A 22,366-nucleotide genomic window follows, 5' to 3' on the forward strand; every position below is an offset into this window, starting at 1 on the left:
TAATCTGAAAGGAAAAACTGTTCTCTGGTTTACAGTGTACTTTCTACTTAGTAAACATGAAATGCATGTGTTGTCAAGTGGTGAGAAACTTCTATGAAGATTTCAGCAGTCACAGAGGCACTTCTTGTAGAAAATGTTAATTCAGGCCTTTCAGATGACTAATTTGAGACTTAAAGCCTGACCTAATTTTAGTAAAGAGAGATCCTATTGCACATTAAATGTCTACATAAATTAATTTTAGGGCACAAACAAATCATGTATCAGCTTTAGTCCTCAATCATGAAAATCACACTTTTAGAAATTCAGAAATGAGACACAGTTTAGGACAGTGTTAGAAACAAATGTTGGGAATTTGGGTGATGTTCCTTTGTCACGGTCTACACCATAATAAGTTCTCAGCACCTAAGACTAGTATGAAAATGTGAACAAATAATTGAAACAGGAAAGAAAAAGAGAGACAACTTTTATATCAAAATAATCACCCACATGGAGGTTGGTCTCTGCTGTAAGGCAGGCCTGGTTACCCTTGGGAAACCTTAATTCATGGTTTGATACATTTAAATGCATTCAGTACATTAATGGAACTTCATACATCCCATTAAAAAACTTACATAAAATGGGAAATAATAGGTTAAGAAAATTATATAAGATATGACTCTTGCCTCTTCAGTAAAAGATTATGAGATATCTCTAGATTCTAGAAAAAGATTTGAGCTGGGGACCTACAGAACGTCCCCTACTTCCACCACCATGGAAACATTCTGGAAAAGATGTGCCTTAGCTAACTTAACCACCTGAATAACAATAATTTCACCTAAAATCTATCAGTATATGAGAAAACTTAGAGTTTCTGTGGACTGAATAAATCCAGTTCTTCCTTCAGCACTCACTTTCTGTGCATAGAAAGTAAAATATACTTGTTGAGGAGATAGCATCTTTTCTTCGTTATTCAGTCGAAACCCAGAGCCCAATGTCAAGGATGTTATACATAGTGACCTAATGAATACTAGGTTTTATCTTTCTGAAAAGCAGAAACCTCTGCCCAGTACCTGAAAATTAGTCTTCTGTGACAATCACTGCATTATTCTAGGTGTGGGATAAAGACTGACTTCTTGTCCTTTTCCTTTCAGCACTGTAGATGAATATTCACCACAAAGGAAGGTGAGGTAGACCTTTCTCTATCCGAAATGGGGCCATCAAGTTTGGAGAGCTTGCTTTGCCTCAGTTGGCATTTCTTCATAATTAAAATGAATCCTGCCTCAAGCCGACCAGGGGCAGGCAGGGAAGCCTGGGGCTGTGGCTTACACGCACTTTGCTGCTTCACTTCACTTTGCCTGTGCTGCTGTAGATCCAGACTGGGTGCTAGCCATGTGCCCTTGACTGGACATTCTGCATATTTTTGGAATCTCAGAGTTTCCCCAGTGTTCCCAGAGTGATCTAAATTTGAATTTGAAACATTGGTGCAAAAAAAGGGAAAAAAAATGCATGCAAGAATCTTGACGGCAAGGGTGAGGAAGTACTTTTCAACCCGACAGAAAGAGAAAGAAGGAGTGTGTTTCCTAGTCACCTTGGAGGGGAAATGCAAAATGAGTTGTCAGGCACGAGTTTCGTAGAAGCTGATCTATTGGGTGGATAATCAGAATGAATAATGTACTTATTTCCCTTAAGCAAGTCATTGTGCTACGGCAGAAATATGCAACCGTCTCAAAGTTGCTTTATCCAAAAGCATGGTTAATGTTGGGGTGTCTCTCTCTAGAGAAGAATCTGTGGGTATTTGTAGTAGCCAGAGTTCAAAATCATGCCAATACTCTCCAGCATGTTGCAGGGAATAATTATAGGAGCTTTTTGCCTGCTTCTGGCTTTGGCCAAGGTCTGTTATGTTGCTCAGAATCTTTACCTCCACATGCATTAATAGAGGCAACTCCCTATTTATTCCTCTAAAATTGGATGGGTGGATTTCATACTTAAAAAAAAAAGAAAGAAAATTGGCTAGCTCTTTTGGAACATGTTGTAAACAGCTGTGGTTTTCCAAAGGGCAGGAATGCATTCATTCATTGTTCTCTTTCTCGCTTCTCACAGAATAAAGCCCTTTTCCACCAATTCAGTCTTAAGGAGAACTGGCTCCAGCATAGAGGAACTGTGACTGAAACAGAGGAAAGTGAGTATGATTTTAACGAGGGTTTGGGGTAGGTGGAGTAGCGGTTAATCACCCTCATTGTCCAGCATTAACACATCAGCCTGCCTTGGAGAATTTCCAGCCGTCACACCCCTGTGACGAGCATGTTCGCGCCCAATACGGTGGTCTTTATTTTCTTGCTTTGAGTGTTGCAATTTTCTTGCTCATACACCAGTGTCTCAGGGACCAAGGACGTTTTTAATTTGGAAGGAAGGAAAGAAGACTTCGGAGAGCCTCTTTACTTTCTTAGGGAGAGGTGCAGAATTGCAGGGTAGGTATCGCCTATACCTCTTGGCTGCTTTCTCCCTTGATCTGTCAGCCCATTGCCTGGGACTGACTGGAAAGTCCACGAAAGCCAACATGCAGGGCTTTGGTGGGGTCGGTCCCTGAGATGTAGAGGAGACTCTTGGCGAGAAGAGCGGAAGGAAGAGCGTGCAGCTGAAATCCCCCGCAAGGCAAGGCTTCTCGCACCAGCAGTGCCGCAGGCCCAGTCCGCCCGCCCTTGGTCAGCACTCCCCACTGCTCCCCGGTGACAGAGCTCAGGACCCACTCGGAGGACAGCTACTCGCTCGGTACCAGGGGCACACCCTTTAGCCCCCTGAAGGTGCTGCCTTCTCTTCCTACTTTGTAACAGAACAGGAAATGGTTTTCTCCTGTTTGCTTAAAGGTTGAGTCAAGTGCCGAGCCTGGGGAAACACAACAGTGGAAACATTCACGCTCTTGTGACTAGGAGATTTCTCTTTGAGCCCACCTCTCGGTCTGTGCTGAAATTCTAAGTGTGAAGGTTTCATGTCTGCTCAGCTTCTCACATACTTAAGCAACAAAGTGTCACACACGGGCTGCTTCTGCTACATAGTGTTTGTGGAAGCTGGGAAAGAAATGATCTTACCTCCTAATTCCTTAGTTGCTGATCCTCCAGGCTGATTTGTCCTATAGTTTGATCAGATAATTTCCCAAGCTGATTACAAAGAGTATAAGTATTTCAAGACCCCTGGCCTCTTTTTGTTCATCAGTTTATTAAGTAAGCTTTCCTCATATTCAGTGGTTTGTGTACTGGATCTTGTCTTGCTCAAAATTTCATTTTTCTGTGGAAGCAAAAAAGCTTTTTTTGCCTCTCCCGTGTCTGTTGACAACATATAAAACAACTATTTGTGAGATGCTATTGTTTTAGTGACGTACCAATCCAAGCCAAGATCAAAATATCGTCAATGCCTTCCGGTGGCGTGTTTACTTTGAGGTTCCTACACCTAAACTCATAGTTTTTTTTTTTTTTTTGCCTCATTTGCCTTTCTGTGGGAACCATCCTGAGTTTCTTTTTGTGGGGCCATTTAAATTGCATGTAAGGTTTTTTTAGGAACTGCACTCCCCCTTTGTTTTTTATTTTTTACAATATGGCAGAGAAGAATATCTAATTGTATTATCTTTTTGAAAGAAGCTAGTATTTTATAATTCAAAGTAGCTGCTGTAAGAAACAAATAATGTATCAGTTATCTCCACTGCTATTAAACAGTTTCTACTCTCAAGTCATAAAGAAAATTTTTTCAGGACCCCAAGTCACCCTGATAGTGATGATGTCCCAGTAATAATTATTTGCACTGCAGACAATAAAAAAGGAAACTTAAAGGGCTAGAAATGTGACTTCTATTTGGAAACCACACTCACCCCATCTTGATCAGGGACCTCATTATTAAATGATCAAGACACCCGAACACAGAAAGCATGGCAAACTGACAGATTTTTTAGATAAGCTTTTGAGAGCTCTAATAGCAAAATGTGGTGTTCCTGATTGAGCCAACTGTGACTGTCCAGAAATGGAGTGTTAAATAAAAATTTATGAGTGAGATATCTTAATATAGTGCTTTGGGAAATCTCAGTAACACTCAAAGAAGGAACTCAGAGCTATAGTTCTTGTAACCATCCCCCCCACCCCCCGTGCCGTGGTCAGGCCATCTCCACCATGAGCGCATGCTTCCATGACATGGGTCTCTCATTAGTTTGGGAAGCCTAAATCCTTGGCATGCTCATTCACCAGCTTTATAACGTTACGTCTGTATCTCAGGTGTGGGCAGGCACCAATTTCTATATGGATGTCCTCAGGCACCCATGTGCAGACATAAATATGTAAATCGAGTTGTGTAGGTTTTATACTGACGAGAATAGGAAAGTGGATGCCTTTATTTGGAAAAGTCTGTACCTCATGACTGCGGTTCTCTGTTGACTAACAATTCTTGTGTTGTGTGCAGTTTTTTGCCACGTGTACGTAACGGAGCACTCCTATGTCAGTGTGAAGGCAAAAGTTTCCAGTACGGCACATGAGATCCTGAAAGTTGTGGCAGAAAAGATCCAACATGCGGAAGAGGATCTGGCTCTGGTGGCCGTCACCTTCTCTGGGGGTAAACTGTTTTCTGTCCTGGAGTATTAATCTTTCTCTGGATCGCCCTGAAAGAAGGAGAGTCGACATTTTTATAGGGTAAACGTGTGGCTTGTCCCTTCTGGGCCCGCAGCTGGATGACCACAGTAACAATAAGAAGCTGCCTAGCGGAGGCGTTTCCATGACAACAGCCGGATACTGTTGGATCCTGAATTTCCTCCCCAAGAACTGAATAAAGGGCCATGCCAGTGTTTTGAAATATATTATAAAGCTTTTCATATTTTATACTCTAGATAAGCCTTCTATTTTCATATTTAAATTAACTTGGGAAATTGCTAAAGGATGAAATTACTTGAGGAAGGAAAAAGAAAGACAGCCTTGAACTAGTCATATTGCTGGCTGACAGTTTAATACTTAAAAAGACTCCCCGTTGAAGGAAATAAAAACTCCAATAAGCTGAAAGCTCACAGGCAGTGTTCGTTCAGGTGGACGTGGGGAGTGAGGTCTGGTTATAGCTTTTCCTTCTGCTGGGCCTTATTTATCCTCGGAGAATGGTTTATTGTCTGTTTTGAATAAGATCACACAGATTACAAGCTGACACTATTGATCTATGTGACCTGAACAGACCCCTTCGTTTTCACTGGGGCCTGTCAGATCTCAATGTTGCTGGCCTCCTTTTTGGCTTACAATCTTTATTTAATATCTCATTAACCCTGAGAAAAATACAAAGAAAGTGACTTAGCATCAGTAGTTGAAAAATGGGAGTACTATGTGAACTAATCAAGCAGAGATGTGGCAAGAAGGAGGGGGGGAGCCGATATCCGGCGTTCCTGTTTATCCTTTGTTATCATGTTAGGGGAAGGAGGAGAAGATGAGAATTTAACTTGGTGTTAAAGCATTTCTGTGACAGAATCTTCTATTGCTTTGTTACTCAGAAGCAGGTAAATGGTCCTATAAGCTAGCGGATTGCATAAGCAAAGTGTATAGCCCTTCTCCCTGGGCCTAATGAGAGTCTCTCCTCCCTCTCACGGGGCCCTAATTGTGCATCCCATCAAAACATTATCTAGAGAAAAAGAGCAGAAGTGGGAGAAACATCTGGGCTACATGAATTTTAATCAGAGAGTGTTGAATTTTTAATAAAATATTTCAGACATTCCAGATAGATACGCTAAATGCATATTTTAATTTTAAGTGACCAAAAATATTAAATGATTCTAAACAGTATTACGCTTCATCAAAACCAACATTTGCCTCTCAAGAAAGTACCATGACAGAAAGTAGTCATCAGGTCCCCATTCTGGAGGAGGAAGGACCCTGAGTGAACTTGGTAGCATGACTGAGACCCCTCTCCCTTGGGGCTGACTCAGACTCAGCCCAGGGCCACACGTGAATCTGGAAAGTAATGAGTAGCTCTTTTACTATCCAATATCTATTTGATGGCCATGAAATACCATTTTTACACTCTATTAAATTAGATTCATCAGGGAGGCCAATGTCGTTCTAATGTGTATAGACTCATTGCTAATCTTCTCTAGAAATACCAGCTTATCTCCTGAATTATCCCACAGATTTGGAAATGTGCCATCATTTCCCATCAATTAGTACTTTGGTCTGTTAAGAACCTTTCCGCCCGTAGCTTCATATCTTCCAAACAATAATGCTTTATGAAGAAAAAGGAGAAAAACAGTGTTTAATGTATTCCTTGCTCTATTACCTAATTTTTAGTAAATAATGTTTTAGATACTACTTCAAAATGAAATGACAGTGAGATCTACTCTTATTTTCTTTTTGTCAAAAAAAGTTTGAAAATGTTGCAAATGTTGTAGGTTTTGTGGATTTTTCTAAAAGGACTGGGGCTATTATCCTCATGGCTTTCAGTAGGTTTCTAGCTTTATACCCTGAGTAGGTATAATGTATGTAGTAACAGAAACCTACCTGCCTAGTTTTTCAGAGCTTAAAATTCTATGAATTTTTATCTTTTAGAGTTTAGTGACAAACCTGAAAATAAGAAAAAAAATATTTCCCAGAAAATGGAAAAGTTACTGTCAGAAAGCCATGGCATTTTATTCTGTAGCAAGGGCAGAATGGCTCTCATAAATTCTGATGTAAGGTGAACATAGGCACACACAAGGCTGCAAGAAATTGAAGCTAGAGAAAGAGGGAGGAGAGATGGAAGAACTTCAGAGCCCAGCCATGTGGGATCATTTACCACACACGTCAGTGGCCTGACACGGAAGTGCTATTGATCTTTATAATGCTGGGCCATAAAGAATATATTGGATTATCATTTGTGTACTTGGTATTAAGCAGAAATGTTCAAAACAAAACTTGGTCTTTGAACTGATTAAGTTATCTAGAAAAAGATATATGGAATATAGTGTTCCCCAACCATGCTGGGTAACTAAAAGGCTGACTTAGAAGCTGATCATGTTACAGTGCAATAAACTTGAGGATTAGTTTAGTCAATTCCCATCTGTAATTTGTAGTTAAGAGGAGGACATTTTTCTACAAAGAAGGCTATTGTGTTATAAGAGAGCTCCAACGATGGTAGAAAAATGGCTGAGGGACAGGAATAATTTGTAATAAGGGAAAGAGAAGAATATGTGAGAAATACTTGGCTTTTCCAGTAGTCAAGAAATTTAAAATAAACGGAGAATCTATTTTTGGTTTTAGCTAAATAGCAAACTTACCACAAGGAATGATCAGTATTGGTCAGTGTAAGAATTTGAAAGCAATTTGGCAGTTTGTATCAAAAACTTCAAAAAATATTCATTCCCCTTTGACCTAGTAATTCCATTTCTGAGAATCTATTTTTAAAAATCATCTATGAGCAGCCAACGATTTATGCATAAGGATGCTGACTTCAGCAGTATATATTATGGCTGCTATAATAATAGATCCCATTTATCGAGCCCCTCTTATGTGCCAGACCCCATGCTAGTATTTATATATATCTTGCCATCTAATTGATAAGACAAAAACATTGGAAACTGTTAAATTGGCCAACAATAGAGGAAAGATTACATGATGGTACAATGGACTGTTATGTAACCAATTAAATATGACAGACGTAATTAATTTTGACAAGTGGATAAGTGCTTAATAAAATCAGAATATAAAACCATATATGGAATAACTGCAAATGTATATGTATGTACCCATACTAATTATGAATGCATATGTGTAAATAATTGCAATCATACGTATGCGTGGATGTTGTTTATACACATTTACATCAAGATCAGAACAAAAACATACCCAAATGTTACCAACATTACCATCCTATGGTTATCTTAGAGTGATGAGATTATTATTTTTTTTTTAAAGATTTTATTTATTTATTTATTTGACAGAGAGCAAGAGTGAGAGAGAGAGTGAGAGAGAGAGAACACAAGCAGGGGGAGCGAAAGGCAGAGAGAGAAGCAGGCTCCCCACTGAGCAAGGAGCCCGACGTGGGCCTCAATCTCAGGACCCTGGGATCATGACCTGAGCCAAAGGCAGACACTTAATGGACTGAGCCACCCAGGCATCCCCGAGTGATGGGATTATGAGTGATTTTTACTTTCTTTCCTAAACTGTGTTCTAAAAAAAATGACTAAATATTGTAAGAAGGAATTGTAAAAGGCTTCCACTTTATGGATATTGAGCAGTGATGTCCATGGTCCCATTGGTGCCATTGAACACAGTTTGCAGAACTGAATTAAATCTGCATTCTATGTACTTTTAAATATTTTTCTTTGGCAATTCTCACTCTTTAGATATACTGTGTATGCCTACTACTGTTCTTGTGTTTCTAATTACTGTTTTTTTTTTTTTTTTAAATAAAGAGAAGCATGAACTTCAGCCAAATGACTTGGCCATCTCCAAATCCCTGGAAGCATCAGGTCGGATATATGTCTACAGAAAAGACCTAGCTGACACTTTGGTAAGGACTTTTAGCCTTTACTTGAAACACCAACAGCAGACTAAAGTCGTATTTTTGTATGTTTTATAATGAATGTTAGAGAAACACATTGAACTACTTCCTCCTCTGGCCAGTAATATACTTGGCAAACAACACCACCTTTGCAAATCAAAGACAGGTACACCTTGAGGAATCCTAAGGCTTTCCTGAGTCAAATCCTGCTTCCCTCTGGGCCTCTGAAACAAGGGATATGAGAGAAGTAACCCCCCCCCATTAATCTTAACTCCCTTCCTTCTTTTTTGATGGGTATGAGGAGATCAGGCTGAGAAAGGTACCCTGTGCAAATTTAGGGGGAAAGAGACTGTATTGTTTCAGTCTATTTGGCACACTTTGAGTGTACCATTCCCTGGAAGAAAGGGTCAATTATCAGCCTTCCCCTCTAAGATAGGCTCATAACAATGGTACATGGGATGCCGGTGAGGAGTAAGAGTTGGAAGAAATGTAGAACCCATGCTGTAAGTTATTTTCATTTCAAATGTAAGAACATTTACACCTAAGCAGATGATTTGTCATTCTTACTTTCCTAAAAACCTCAGCCTTGTGATTGCTTTCTGCAAAGTAGGATCAGGCCTCAGACCCATCACCCATAAAGAGCAGGCTCTGCCAGATGGTGATAGTATCATCTAGAGACATGGTCCTAGTCTATTTCATGGAGCCATCACTGACTGGGATGATTCTTTCTAGGCGACTCCTGTTGAATTTATAATTGAGGAATGTATATACCACATGGGTTAACCAAAACTGCTTGTAATAAAAATATTTTATGTAAAATTATCTACAAGTATCAACCTACCAGAATACGAATCATTGTCATTTTTGGCACTTACTACCAGACAGTTAGGTGCTGGGTAGTTTACATACAGTATCTCATTTAATATTCCCAGTAACCCTGTGAAGGTCAGAGAGGCGGAGTCCCTTACTCTAGCTTCCTGCAGCCAAGTAAGGGAAAGTGCTAGGATTCCAGGCCAATATTTGCTTCTGAAGCTCTAACATACCTTTCATTTGTATATGATGAGGGAGCAAAGCAGAGGGAAACTTTTGTCTTACTTGGGCCTTTCTGCTTCGGAGTGTCCTTCAGCAGGTCACAGGTCCTGTGTCTGTGCATGAGGTAATTCCATCAGGGAACCATGATGAACAGGATGCACAGCATCCTTGAGTAAACAGTGAGACTGGGTTAACTTTAACCCTCCCTATGAAGGAGGACGATCTACCCTCTGGCTTCTGTGGAGCTCCGGGATGATGGTGGAAACTCACACTCTTGTCTTCCATGCCCTCCTTTCTCGTACGACCCATAGACTTCTTGGTAGTTCCAGAGCTCTCCTACCACCATCTGGGGCCAGCTTCAGAAGAGTAGAAGGCAGGCCTAAGCAATGTCCTAGTGGAATAAACGGGTGCTCTGAAGTATGTTCCCAGATAAGCCAGTTGCCATCCTGCCCTCAAACGTTTCCAACTCTGCATCCTGCCTGAGATTCCCCTGTTGGAATCCTAGCTTTCAGTGTTTTATCTCCGAAAGATTTCAGTTGAAATGGAATATTCTAAGGGCAGGATAGATAACATGCGGAAACACTAGCACCCACTCCACTTACATATAGATGAGTTACTCTTCTCAGAAGGTGGGAATTAGAGCCCTGAATGAATGGGTTAGAGAAATAGGAAGTGTTTGTTGGAGAGGGCCGTAGACAGCCTTGGACAACCAGAGGGCAGTACCAGGGCAAAGGGTGCATTTAGGGAGAAAAAGCAGGAGGGATAAAAAGCCAAGTGAAAATATCCTTACATCTCCAAATTAGTATGCAGAGATTTATGTTACTTCCCAGCTCTTGGCTCTCCCTCTGAATGCCTGCAGTGTAGCATGGCATCTATCTGGTTCCAAACTAATCAGGCCATGAGAAACGTGGGCTTTCCCCTACTCAGTATTTGCACACGCATTCTTTCAGTCCACCCTCATTGAGCTCCCCACTGTGTCCCACTCTGGGCTACAGGGACAATTTGTACCTTGACCTGCACTGAAAAGAATCAAGTCTGTGGAGAAGCTCTGGGGAGGCCTTTTGTCTTTTTTTTTTTTTTCCTTCAAATTAGGAAACCTTTTCATAACAATAAAACTTGTAAAATGCAAATAATTTTGCAGTTTTAAAATAGGAATTAATATTCGGAACCTGAAATATTCTCTTCATCCTGGCATGTCATTTATTTTTGCAAAGTCCCATCTTTTTTTCCAAGTCATTAATAATTTTAACATCACTAACTACTCAAATCCAACCCCTCAATGGGAGAATTTTTTTTTTTTAAATAAACTCTAAGCCCAATGTGGGGCTCAAACTCACAACCCCAATATCATGTGCTTTACTGACTAAGCCAGCCAGATGCCCCTGGAGAATTTGTACTTTAATTAGAAAATATCAAATATTTTTTTTAAATGCCAAATAATTTTTAACAATAACAGTGACAAAATATTTAAAGTTTTGGTGACATTTAATAATTCCATGCCAGATTTTAAGGAAATGCTATTACCAGACTCATACCTATTTGTGTAGGTAAAGCCACAGATACTTAAAATAATCATCCGCCATGGGGTATAAATGAAGTAACTTACTTTTTATTTCTTGTTTAAATTTTTTTTCACTTTCCACAGGCATTTTAATAAAATTTGTAAATGTGTGTCTGGGATGAGGCTTGTTAAACGTATTTCCTGCAAAAGCCATGTCTGTCTTTATTGAAGTGCACCATGACATTTCTTTTGTTTGTTTTTATACTGACCTGCTGGCACATTAATTCTTACCAGAAGCCAAAGTGATTTCAGGGCTTTCGCTTTCATTACGCTGTCTGCTGGGGCAGTGTTTTATAATCAGATTTGTGGATGCGTGCATGTGCGCGCGGGCGTGTGTGTGTGTGTGTGTGTGTGTGTGTGTGTGTGTCTGGGGGGAGGGGCAGGCTAACTCAGTGAAGTATCATTGATCACATTCTGCCGTTTCCAAGGCTGTTTCCCAAATTGGTTGTAACTCACCAAAGATGAACAGACCAGGGAAAATATTAAGTGCACTCAGACAAGATTACTTTCCTAATCTGGGCTTCTAGTGGCTTTTCTGTGGCCAGCCAGTTCAGCGCCAAACATTTGGGAATTACTGAGGATCCTTCTGCTTCTGTCTGTCGGTTTAGAACCCATTTGCAGAAAATGAGGAATCACAGCAAAGGTCGATAAGGATTTTGGGAATGAACACTTGGGATCTTGCTCTGGAATTAATGAACTTTGATTGGAGTCTCTTCAATTCGATTCACGAGGTAAGTTAAGGAGTGAAAAGATAAAAAATGCTAGTGCTATTTTAACTTTGCATTCTTTTTGAAGAGTATTTGTATGTGACTCAGTTTTAAGAAGATCCATCATCCGGTGATATAGTTATGCTTAGGATGCCATAGCCCAAAAGATTTTTGGGGACTTGAAATACATTGAAAGACTGACCCAAACCTAGGAAAATCAGAATACATGATCATGCTTTATTTGTTCCTAATGTAATCATATGTGTAGTATAAAAATGCTGTATTTTTATACGTGTGAATACTTAATATTTGCATGTTTATGAAGCTCTAATGAAACTGAAGAGCCATTTTACATTTGACAACTTTGATATTGATTCTTTTATTTTTTCCATAAAGTTCATGGTAGCGATACAAGAATCATATTTATGCACATACCAGCATACACATAGAGTCATTCTTTCCCTCAAGAACATTCTATACATTTAGACTATGCTGCAAGACTTAAAGTACTTTCTTGAAACTTCGGAGATATATTTCAAATTTTTAAGTTCATCAACCCTCCCTTTGAAGACAGCTTAAACATTTATAAGATAATAGATTAGGGACAAAATACTACTGACAACTAAGGAATAAATGTAGCCAGTGGAAAGGCTCACAGGAATCAGGAGATGAAAAATGAGACAGCTCTGTGCAACCATATGTTGCATTTGCTTTGCCATGTAGGGAAATTTTTCATTACAAAACAGCCTTTCCTTCTGAAGAATCTCATGCCCAACTTGGGGCTTGAGCTTCACTTTCATTTTGGAATGTCTTTTAAATGTCCTCATTAAAAAAATGCCGTTATCATCTAAATTTAAGCAAGTAGTGAACTCCTTCAAGCTAAATGATTTGTGTCTTTGGAAATGTTAGTAAGAGTAGGATGTGTCCCTGCTTGTGCTGCTCTCTCAGTGGGAGCATGGGAGAGTGCGCACACCCCTTCATTTAAAAACAAATCTCTTCTGTTGCTCTGCATATGATCAGTCTATATAAATAGTCACTCGTCTTGCTCAATTTTGTAAATTTTGGACCTAGCCCTAATCTCACTCTCTTTCTGTTTATGATTTTACTGTATCTTTTATCCGTGGTTCTCAAAGAGTGGGACAGCATCAGCAGCACCACCTGGGAACTTGTTATAAATGCAGGTTTGGGGCCCCACCACAGACCTACTGAATGAGAAAATGTGGGCGATGGGGCCCAGCGAGCTGTTGTAACAGGCCTCTAGGTGATCCTGATTCACACTAAAATTTGAGAGCCCTTGTCAAAAGAATCTCCCTATACTAGTGACAATCATTTCTACTTGTTTTTGCCGGTATAACAAGTTCAGGAAGTTTGGATTTGATTCAGCCTGTGATTTAAACTTTAGAACTTCTTAGATTTTCATGTAAAACTGTATCATCTGCACATTCTAAAATAAGATTTTCCTGAGGATTCTAGGTGAACATTATTTAATAAGGCATCTCTAAAACTGCATTGTTTCAAATTGAATCTATTGTTCTATTCTCATGACACATTATGAGAGTGGCGAACTGAGGCAGCTCTTAAAAATGGACTAACTTTTGTATCAGCTTGTCTCTGTGCTAAAAATAAATGCTGGTGTGAATCCATCTTCTTGCAGCAAGAGCTGATCTACTTCACCTTCAGCCGACAAGGCAGTGGGGAGCACACCGCAAACCTCAGCCTTCTGCTGCAGAGATGCAATGAAGTCCAGCTCTGGGTGGCCACGGAGATCCTGCTCTGCAGCCAGCTGGGCAAGCGAGTGCAGCTGGTGAAAAAATTCATCAAAATCGCTGCACAGTGAGTTCCTGGCGGTGAAAAGGGCAATTCCTCTTGTCTCCTTGAGAGAGTACACTTTTTCCCCTTGTGATGATAAGAAGGGTCAGAAGGTAAAAGTAGAATACTGAGTTAAGTGACCAAATGATTGAAAAGGTCTGTGCTTGAATATTTATGTCTTTGCATTTGAAGTGCTTATACTTTAAAGTCAATGCCAAAATACCAATGCCAAAATACTCCAACCCCCTGCTCCGTGCTGCAGGACGGTTAAGCAGCCAGCGCCCACGTGCACTGTCCCTCAGCTGAACTACAGTGTGGCCAGCGAGCTACAGCAGGCTGGGAAAACCGGGAAGATGACGTGAGAGGGTAGAATCACTGCAAATCAGGTGCACTCTAGGATTCTGTTCTTGGCTGCTTGATGCCCACAGTGTGGACTTTGCAAATTCCTCAGCAGGCCCAGCCCAGGCTGGTCCCACCTGAACTCGGAGCCTCCCCCACTGGGTGCGCGCCATGCTACAGCCCCTCTGAATGGCTGTCTGTCCCACGCACGCCATCCTCCAGGCCTGGACGCGGCATTGTTGGCTCTGCCGAAATGACCACTTCCACCTTGCAAATTGCTGTCATTCTTTAAGACCGAGGTCAAAGGTTGCTTCCTTCCTGAAGCCATCTCTGACTTTCAGATGCAGGGTGAACTACTCCCTGCCCCCACTCTCCCTCACACACGTGCTTTTTCCCTTTTAACTTTTTTATTATATTTATTAAACTTCTCTGTTTATATAGAATCCCTTCACTTGGCTGTGTTAGCCTCCAGAGGACAGGGGCCATTACTAATCAAACATTGACTAATCAAACCTGATATGTCTGATGCAGAACTTGGTAAATAGCAGTGACTCAGTAAAGGTTAGTTGAATGACATTTTAGTAACTTGCTGAGAGCATCTCTTAAAATACCAGATTAGTATCCTGAGACTGCTCTTCGGACAGCCTCCCAACAGAAGTAGGCAGTGTGAATGAGAATCTTTCCCAGTTGCTTCTATTTCCCATTTTATTTCTCCTTTGTCTTCCAAAATAGTCTTTACATCAAACAGTTTTGGAGTATACAGCAGTGTAATATGTTCAGGAACTATGTATTGATCACTCATTACTTGTACAGATCCTTGCAAGGGAACCATGCATTTCCATTGGGAAACCAGACTGACCCTACACCCAATCCATGCCTTTGAGGAGTTTGCAACCTGCTGAAGGGGTACTTTGATAACTCAGATGGCTAATGTGCAAAATAGAACAGGGGGTGCCTTATTCTGAGATCAGATTCTGCTGGGGCTTTGGAGAGGGGAAGCTCGTATGCCAATGATGTGGAAAAGGAGGATTCGCAAACAAGTAGCATTCAAGGCTGTGTTTGAATTCTGGGGGGACCTGGACAGATAAGAATTCCGAAGTGCTTACTCTCCATGGAGGTGAAACTCACTGGAGGAGGGAGGCAGAGAGGTTCAGTGGAGGCAGACAGCATATGGTCAGGGAAAGGAGCCTCATCCACTTTCACCAGAATGGAGTGTTATTTATACAGAAATTGTGGGAGATTAATCTGCCAAGTAAGATAAAACCAAATTGTGAAGGATGTTGAATTTCAGATCGAAGAGTTTGGGTTGAATTGAGAAGACAGGGATTCATTGCAATTTTTGTGCAGGAGACTGACACGATCAGAGCTGTCCCTCAGGAAGGTTGATCTGAAGGTAGCACATATACTGAACTATAGGCAAAGAGACCCCCCAGAAGTAGGGTATCTTGTTTACCTAGCAAGAGATAATAGAAGTACCCAACCTGGTGTTTGGTGTGACTGGGAATGGAAGGAGAGAGATACAACAGATATTCCTAAATCTTGGACAGTTTTTATGGTGAATATTCCTTTTTTTTTATTTAGCCAGTGCATTCCAAATGGCCTGTGAAATTCATAAAGGTGAGGCTCTTTTGGATCAAAAGCTTTCTTATAAATGCCAGTTATTTGGAGAAATGGGACATTAATGTCCCAAGGAGTAAAATGACACCACACAGCTTAGTTCCAGTATAAGATTATATCTATCCTCAGGGAAATGAAATATATTCACATCTTCTCCATATGGCCCCGTGCTCTTGAATTATTTACTGTACTGGTCTCTCCATCCCTAGCCCATGGAATAGAATGCCAACAGAAACATAAAGTTAAATTCCTCATAATCACACTAGTAGGAATAACCAAGGGAAAACAGTAATTTCCATGATCATGAAGTGTCTCCCCTGCCTAAGGCATCTATTTGCATATTCATGTTTCCCTTCCTTCTCGCCCTCCCCATCCCCCACCTCTGTGGACTGAGTGGAGTTTATACCCTCACACAGACAAAGGAATGTTTGCTAAACTGGAATGTTTCAGTGTCAGTTTGTTCTTATCCTGGAATGAACGAACCTTGGTAACAAAGGATTCCAGACCAGATTGGTATCCAATATTTGTACTGTATCAATTTGTCTTCTAGAGAAAGCATTTTTTTTCTTTCTATAGGTTCAGACGTTAGTTATATGTGCTTTTTTTTTTTATTGTAAGTATAACTACAAAAGAGATCTGAGCCAGGAAAATTGTTGATGGGAGCTAAAAGATAAAAAGATGAGAATTCTATCTGAGATTCCAGACAGATAAATGATGCCAAATAAAAAGAGGAGTAATAAACCTTTTTATAATGAATAATAATAAAACCATTTCCCCAAAAAGTCTTGTTTTCAACTCCAGCAAATGCTCTCCGAAAGGCTTGCTGTATCCTGGGTATTTGGGTGACGGGCAGAATATAAAAATGAAATGGATATATCCTCTAGCTGTGAGGAACCTAAAGTCTAGTGAGGAATCACAGGACCGTGGGCTTCCATCATGTAGTAAGTGGGAGGACCTGGGAGTCAGAGAGAGCCTCCCACAGAGGTGCCTGTGGCCCAGGGGCGGGACAGTTCTCCCAACCACAGGAACCTCTCCACAGAGGAACCTCAAATCAGCACACCAAGCCATGGAGCTGCCTCACGTCTGTTCTGGCTGGTGTGAACTTTCCAGGGGGGTGATGAGACAGAAAGGGAAGCAGAGGCCAAGTATGGATGCCTTTGATCACCGATAATTTACAAAAACAGGTGGATTTCTAAATCATTGACCCAGAGGCATCTTTATGTGTTCATTCATGGAATATACCAGCAGCATCCACCCAGGAGAAAGTTGGTAGAAACCAGATGAAGGGGCCAGTTAGACTGAGTTTCGGGTCCTCTCGCCGACCCCAGAGCTGCAGGCAGGGCCAGACACCGGGCAAGGAAGACTCTGAGAGGCACAGCCCATGCCCATGGAGGCTCCGCAGTGAGGGGCCTGCAGGACAGTATCTACCCCAGATACTTCGGACCCTAGGTATGGAGACAGCAGTGTCTTTCCACATTCCACTATTATGGGGACAGAACTTCCCACATGCTCCCTGGTGGGACCTTGTCTGCCCTGGAGCCCAGGCCCAGCTGTACTTGGGCAGTATGCAGCCCCCGACTGACCCTGGGAGCAGCCCACGTAGGGAGGACCTGCCAGGTACAGCTAGCTCTGTGTGTTACTCCGGAAGCAGCCCCATCCATTCTCCTGGCTCTGAACTAGATACTTGCATATGCAGCCTGTGCTGCCGGAAAGCTGTACCGTTTTGGGGGACGGTTTTTAGTATGTGTCGAGAACCTTTAACGTCGAGATAGCTTTTGACCAATCATGTTATGAATGACTGAATGTCTCACTTAATTAAAGGAAGTATAAATCCAGTTAAAAAGTTTTATGCACAAAGATACTCATTGTAGCATTCTGTATTGAATTGAATTGAGAATAACCTAAATGTTAACAATAGGTGAATAAGTAAACAAATCATGAAATGTTTTTGATGAAGTTATATAGCCATTCATGATGATAGTGAAGAATTAATAATACACGCTATAACACAGTGTAATTGAAAAAGCAGGACTTGGAGTTACACATACACTGTCCCCAAGTTCCATATGAGCCCCTGGTGGAGATGCGGTGGAAAAGAGGGGGCATCTGGGACAAGCTGGTACTTTTTATGCCCCGGCTTACTGTTGAGCACTTTCGTATTTCTTCATATTTATCAAGTTAGAGTAATTCCTTAATTTTAAAAACTTTGCTTGGAGAAGTGGTTTTTTAAAATGCCCCAGATGAAGGAGTGTCTGGAACCCACAGGCTGTCCTGGCTGACCTGGGAGACCAAGCCTCCTCCGCAGGCTTTGAAAATGAGTGGAATTTTGACCAATTAGGTTGAAGGGCATGATTGACGTTATGCAGAACAGATAAGCTTACAGAGTGAATGGAGCTCAATGTGATTTTATTTTGCACTTTATTTCCGCCTTTTTTTCTCTAAATGAGAAACATGGGACAGTATCCCCACAATACATGCCATATTTTACATAGATACATAATACAGTAGCTATATGGTTGATGGCAAAGAAAATGCGCCTGAATGTCATGGCAGGGGGAGCTTGGGCTGGTGAGGGGTGAGGTGAGAGGGGCTTGTCTGTCAAAACATAACGACAGCATCCTGAGTACAGAGATGGGACAAGAGAGCTGTTACAATGAGAGTATGTTACATATAAAGAAACGTGAATTCAAGAGTTTTCAGTTGAAATCGTAAATGTATCATCCAAAATAGATTTTTTTAAAGGAGGAATCTTTTGAAGTGTCCAGAGGGTGTCTGGAGCACAGATCTTTTCCTAGAGGTAAGAATGAGCTGGAGTGTTTGGTATCTGTCACCTGTGTGAGGAACGGTGGAGGGGACACCACCCATCCCCCCACACACACACAGGGGCACTCAGTGTGTGTTGGTCTTGGAGCAGAGTTTCATCGCTGCCCTGGACTTTGAACTCTGTGGCCTAGGAGAGTCTTTTCAGCTTTATCTTTTGTGGTCATCTGGCAAAAGGATGTTGCTCCAAGTACCTTGTGCTTTCTTTATTCCGTAGCTGCAAAGCCCAGAGAAACCTGAATTCTTTCTTTGCTATTGTGATGGGTCTCAACACTGCTTCTGTCAGCCGGCTGTCGCAGACCTGGGAGGTGAGCCTTGGGGGTCCATGTGGAAAGGGGAGAGGGTGTTAGAGATAAATAAAACTGAACGGAAAATGTTCCAGTGAAAGGCCTTTCTTTAAAATAAATTGATTTAGATGGTTTAAATAAGTACTACTAGGGAAAAAAAAAGTTAAAAATGAATGTGTCAGGTTGGACTATTTTGATCAAATGGTCTTCAAAATGGTTCTACTATTTATATAAAATACATGAAATATATATTATATGTATTTTCATATACATAACATATATATATATGAAGGAGATAAAAATTGTAAAATGCTCCACAGGTAGAATTTTTTTTCTGCTCTGCTGCCATGATTGTGTGGTTCCAGCCCCATGTTGGTCCTTTCAAAAGTGGTAACATGTCGGGAAGCAGATTTGCTGAGATGCTAGTGAATGTAAGCTTCCAGGCCTCTCTCTTGCAGGCCCCCCCTGGCAGTGTGTTCACGTGGATGATGTATACCTTTGTAAAATTTGCAGAAGTAAAGTAATTTTGTATTCTTTTTTTCAAGGAGGGCCCACAAAGTGTTAAGTTTCAGGCCTCCCAAGTCTGGGTTCTCTCTGTGTCCCTGTTGCATGATGGGGTCTACCTGGGTTCTCAGATGGAGAGGCCCACTCAAGTTAACCCAAGCTCTGGGACATGGACTCTAAGGGCATATGTGGGAAGAGCTGAAACTGGGGCATCCCTGAGTGTGGCCAGACACAGATAGAGGGCTCTGGCCTCCCCCTTGGCCCCATCACCTTCTTTCTTTGGGCTTTTGTTTGTTTCTCTCTGTTCCCTGTTGACTGGCTACCTTGTTGCGTGTACCATTTCTCTCCCTCCGCCTTTCTCTTTCACCATCAAGGCTGCTCCCTGATGGCCCTGACCTGCATGTGGCTCATGCGCTCTCCTTAGCTTCTCTCCAGTCCCCTCAGCTTCAGCTCCTGTCACTACTCCGTTCTGTATATGGTTCCCAGTTCTCACTCCTGCAAGATAGGCCAACTATTTTTTTTCTTACATGAGATGTCAGCACAGGGCTCTGAGCATCTTAGGGATTCACTTTCTTTGCATCAGGGGCCATTCTCCATTGGAATGCGTGGTGGTGACCTGAGGTCAGGGTCAGTGCTCCTTAGAGGAGTGCAAAAGAAAAGAAACGAAAGGCTTGCCTGCCCTGGTTAAGCAAACAAGACCTGCGCGTGCATCATAAGATGAAAGGAGGTGGACAACCATTGCCACAATCCATCAGAGCAGGGGGGAAACCAGTGGCCAGCAAGGGTCAGAGGAGAGTGGAATTTGAATTAAACCTGGAAAGAAGGCTTGAGGTGCAGAAATTGAGAGGAGAAAGAATTCAACTCAACTCAAACGGCATGCATTTCATGGGCATGTGGATGGCCTACTATGTGCAGGGCTCTGCATCCGTGCCATGGCTGATCCATGATGGGCCGGACCAATTAGAACAGAGTGTGTGGTAATGGAGGAGGTCCAGAACCAATTCCCGTTGGACCCCAGGAGGGCAAGTGGAGACTCACCCCAAACCACCCAGCTGGAAAGGGGCAGCATGGGAATTCAAATTCAGATTGACTGACTACTAGGGAAGGCCTGAGTTTCTACCCTCTGTGACTTCCCATGCCACCTGCTGGTGTAGGGGATCTTTGCAGTTCAGCGATCCTACCCGTTGGTGTGCAGGCTTCGTCAGTTAGGGTTTTTATGGCCTTTCACCATTTAGCCCTCTGCTGTGAAATGCAGTTATATCATTTAAGCAGAAAAAATGCCAGCCAGTATTACTATTTCCCATTCAGCAAGACTCTGTGAGAAGTCGAGAGCATTCGCCAGAAGTGGGATATGGAACTGAAATCCCAGTTTGTATTGAAAAATCACCAGTGTGTGGAATGTCTAACCAGCTAGATCCCTGAGTCATGTGGCCGTTACTTATTTTAAACTGTTTTTAGCAACACTCCAAGGGAATGTCACATTAAGGAATGATGAGGATTGCATAATGAGAAGCAATCGGGGTAGAATCAAATGATAGAGGTGTTTGTGGTCAGAAACGTGACACATGGAAGCTCAGCTTAATAAACTTTCCCCCGTTGGTGCCTCTGAAAGTAACAGACTTCTTTGACCTTTTCTTCTTTGTATTTTGTTTGTTTGATTTTAGAAAATCCCTGGGAAGTTTAAGAAACTTTTCTCTGAACTTGAAAGTTTAACAGTAAGTAGTGAGCCAAACGGGACTTACTCTTCAAATCAATTGATAGCGCCGAATTTCTTTCTAGATTGCAGTGGCTAGGACCCACACTTCACCCTGTCTGACTAGACTAGACCACTAGTCTCGATCACTTAGTACATTCGACTAGATCACTCGTACATTAAACTATAGCTTTCCTTCTTATGGAGGGAAGAAGTTGGCAGTTAATGCTTCTTCCTCTCCATGGAGAAAGGTAGTGAGAATGGTCCTTTTGACATGATTTCCAGAATGCAGATTTTTAAGTATATAGTCCATTTCAAATGTCTACAAAATTAATTGGTATAAATGGAATGTGCAGTCAATATCTTATGCATGATTCTTTTCTCCTTTTTCTCCTTTCTACCATTTCTTAGGTTTAGATTTTTTAAAATGTCTAGGTGCTTGTCAGAACACAATAAAACAGTGTTCTCTTATTTTCTATGTATTGTCCGTGCATTATGAGGGAGGTTTTTCTTTGCAGTGTACCTACAAAAGACTTTGGGGTTAACTCGTGATAGAAATTATGCAGAGGAAACTGTACTTAAAGAACCTATTTGAGGAAAATAATAGGGCAATCAAAAGGTGCCTCCCTTTTGCAGTCATTTCCCATTATTGTAAACTACTAAGTTGACTTTTATTCATTGCCTACATTTCCTGCCCTAATTTAGTGAGTTTATTCTCCTAGGAGACCTTTATCTACTTTGTTCTGAGAAAGAACCTCTTGATATCTACATCATATTCAAATTGTATAGCAAAAGTGGATTTAGAATTGTTTCTATAGCACATTGATTTTTCTTTCTCTTTATAATCCGCTTGGTTTGGCAGGATCCTTCCTTGAATCACAAAGCCTACAGAGATGCATTCAAAAAGATGAAACCACCCAAAATCCCATTCATGCCCCTGTTGCTTAAAGGTAACAATTTTCTGTCTTTTATGCTGTCCAGTTGCATCTGCAGAAATGTATCACTGTAACTGTACAGGGCTAAAGAAAAAAAGAGAGAGAGACTTGGTATATTTCCTTAGAGTAATTTTGACATTCAAACCTAACCACATTTGCTCGCTGTTGGTTTTCACATGCTCCGTTATACCTTAGGTAGCTGAAATACTTAATTGTATTTGAGAGATACCAAAGCATTTTCACCTGACTCACAGAACTTGGCACTGGAAACTTGTGTTTTGGGTTTGCTCTGCTTCTAAGTGCAGTCTTATTTTCTTGGAGTCGACCCTCCACTTAATTCAACTAAGAAGAGGGCTGAGAAAAAGAACCCAAACAGAGATCATGCTCTGCATTTGCAGCTTATATTTCCAAGAGCTAATTTGCCAGGCTGCTGGTGTGTGAGAGAGACATACCTATGGTCAACCCCAGCAATACAGTTTATGAAAATTATTGGTGGAGAATGTACTGTCTTTCCAGGAGTGGCATCCGTTTGGGAAAGTATGTAACGGCTGCAAGCTGGTCCACTGACTTCTCTTCTGTAGAGCACCAAATAATTTATC

General features: G+C 41.4%; 1 protein-coding gene across 2 annotated transcripts in view; it reads left to right on the forward strand.

The window, feature by feature from the left end:
- RAPGEF5 (Rap guanine nucleotide exchange factor 5) overlaps positions 1 to 22,366 on the forward strand; it is a 154,805-nt gene that overhangs the window by 114,677 nt on the left and 17,762 nt on the right. For both annotated transcript variants that reach the window (XM_081800431.1, XM_081800432.1), the window contains exons 10-18: positions 1,131 to 1,161; positions 2,080 to 2,158; positions 4,420 to 4,569; positions 8,375 to 8,472; positions 11,665 to 11,787; positions 13,418 to 13,596; positions 18,566 to 18,656; positions 20,804 to 20,854; positions 21,695 to 21,782. In XM_081800431.1, the coding sequence (XP_081656557.1) occupies positions 1,131 to 1,161; positions 2,080 to 2,158; positions 4,420 to 4,569; positions 8,375 to 8,472; positions 11,665 to 11,787; positions 13,418 to 13,596; positions 18,566 to 18,656; positions 20,804 to 20,854; positions 21,695 to 21,782 (890 nt within the window). The remainder of the gene's footprint in view (positions 1 to 1,130; positions 1,162 to 2,079; positions 2,159 to 4,419; positions 4,570 to 8,374; positions 8,473 to 11,664; positions 11,788 to 13,417; positions 13,597 to 18,565; positions 18,657 to 20,803; positions 20,855 to 21,694; positions 21,783 to 22,366) is intronic.

The sequence above is a fragment of the Leptonychotes weddellii genome, chromosome 12 (genome assembly GCF_054177405.1).
Source record: "Leptonychotes weddellii isolate Sample4059 chromosome 12, ASM5417740v2, whole genome shotgun sequence".
NCBI classification, from domain to species: domain Eukaryota; kingdom Metazoa; phylum Chordata; class Mammalia; order Carnivora; family Phocidae; genus Leptonychotes; species Leptonychotes weddellii.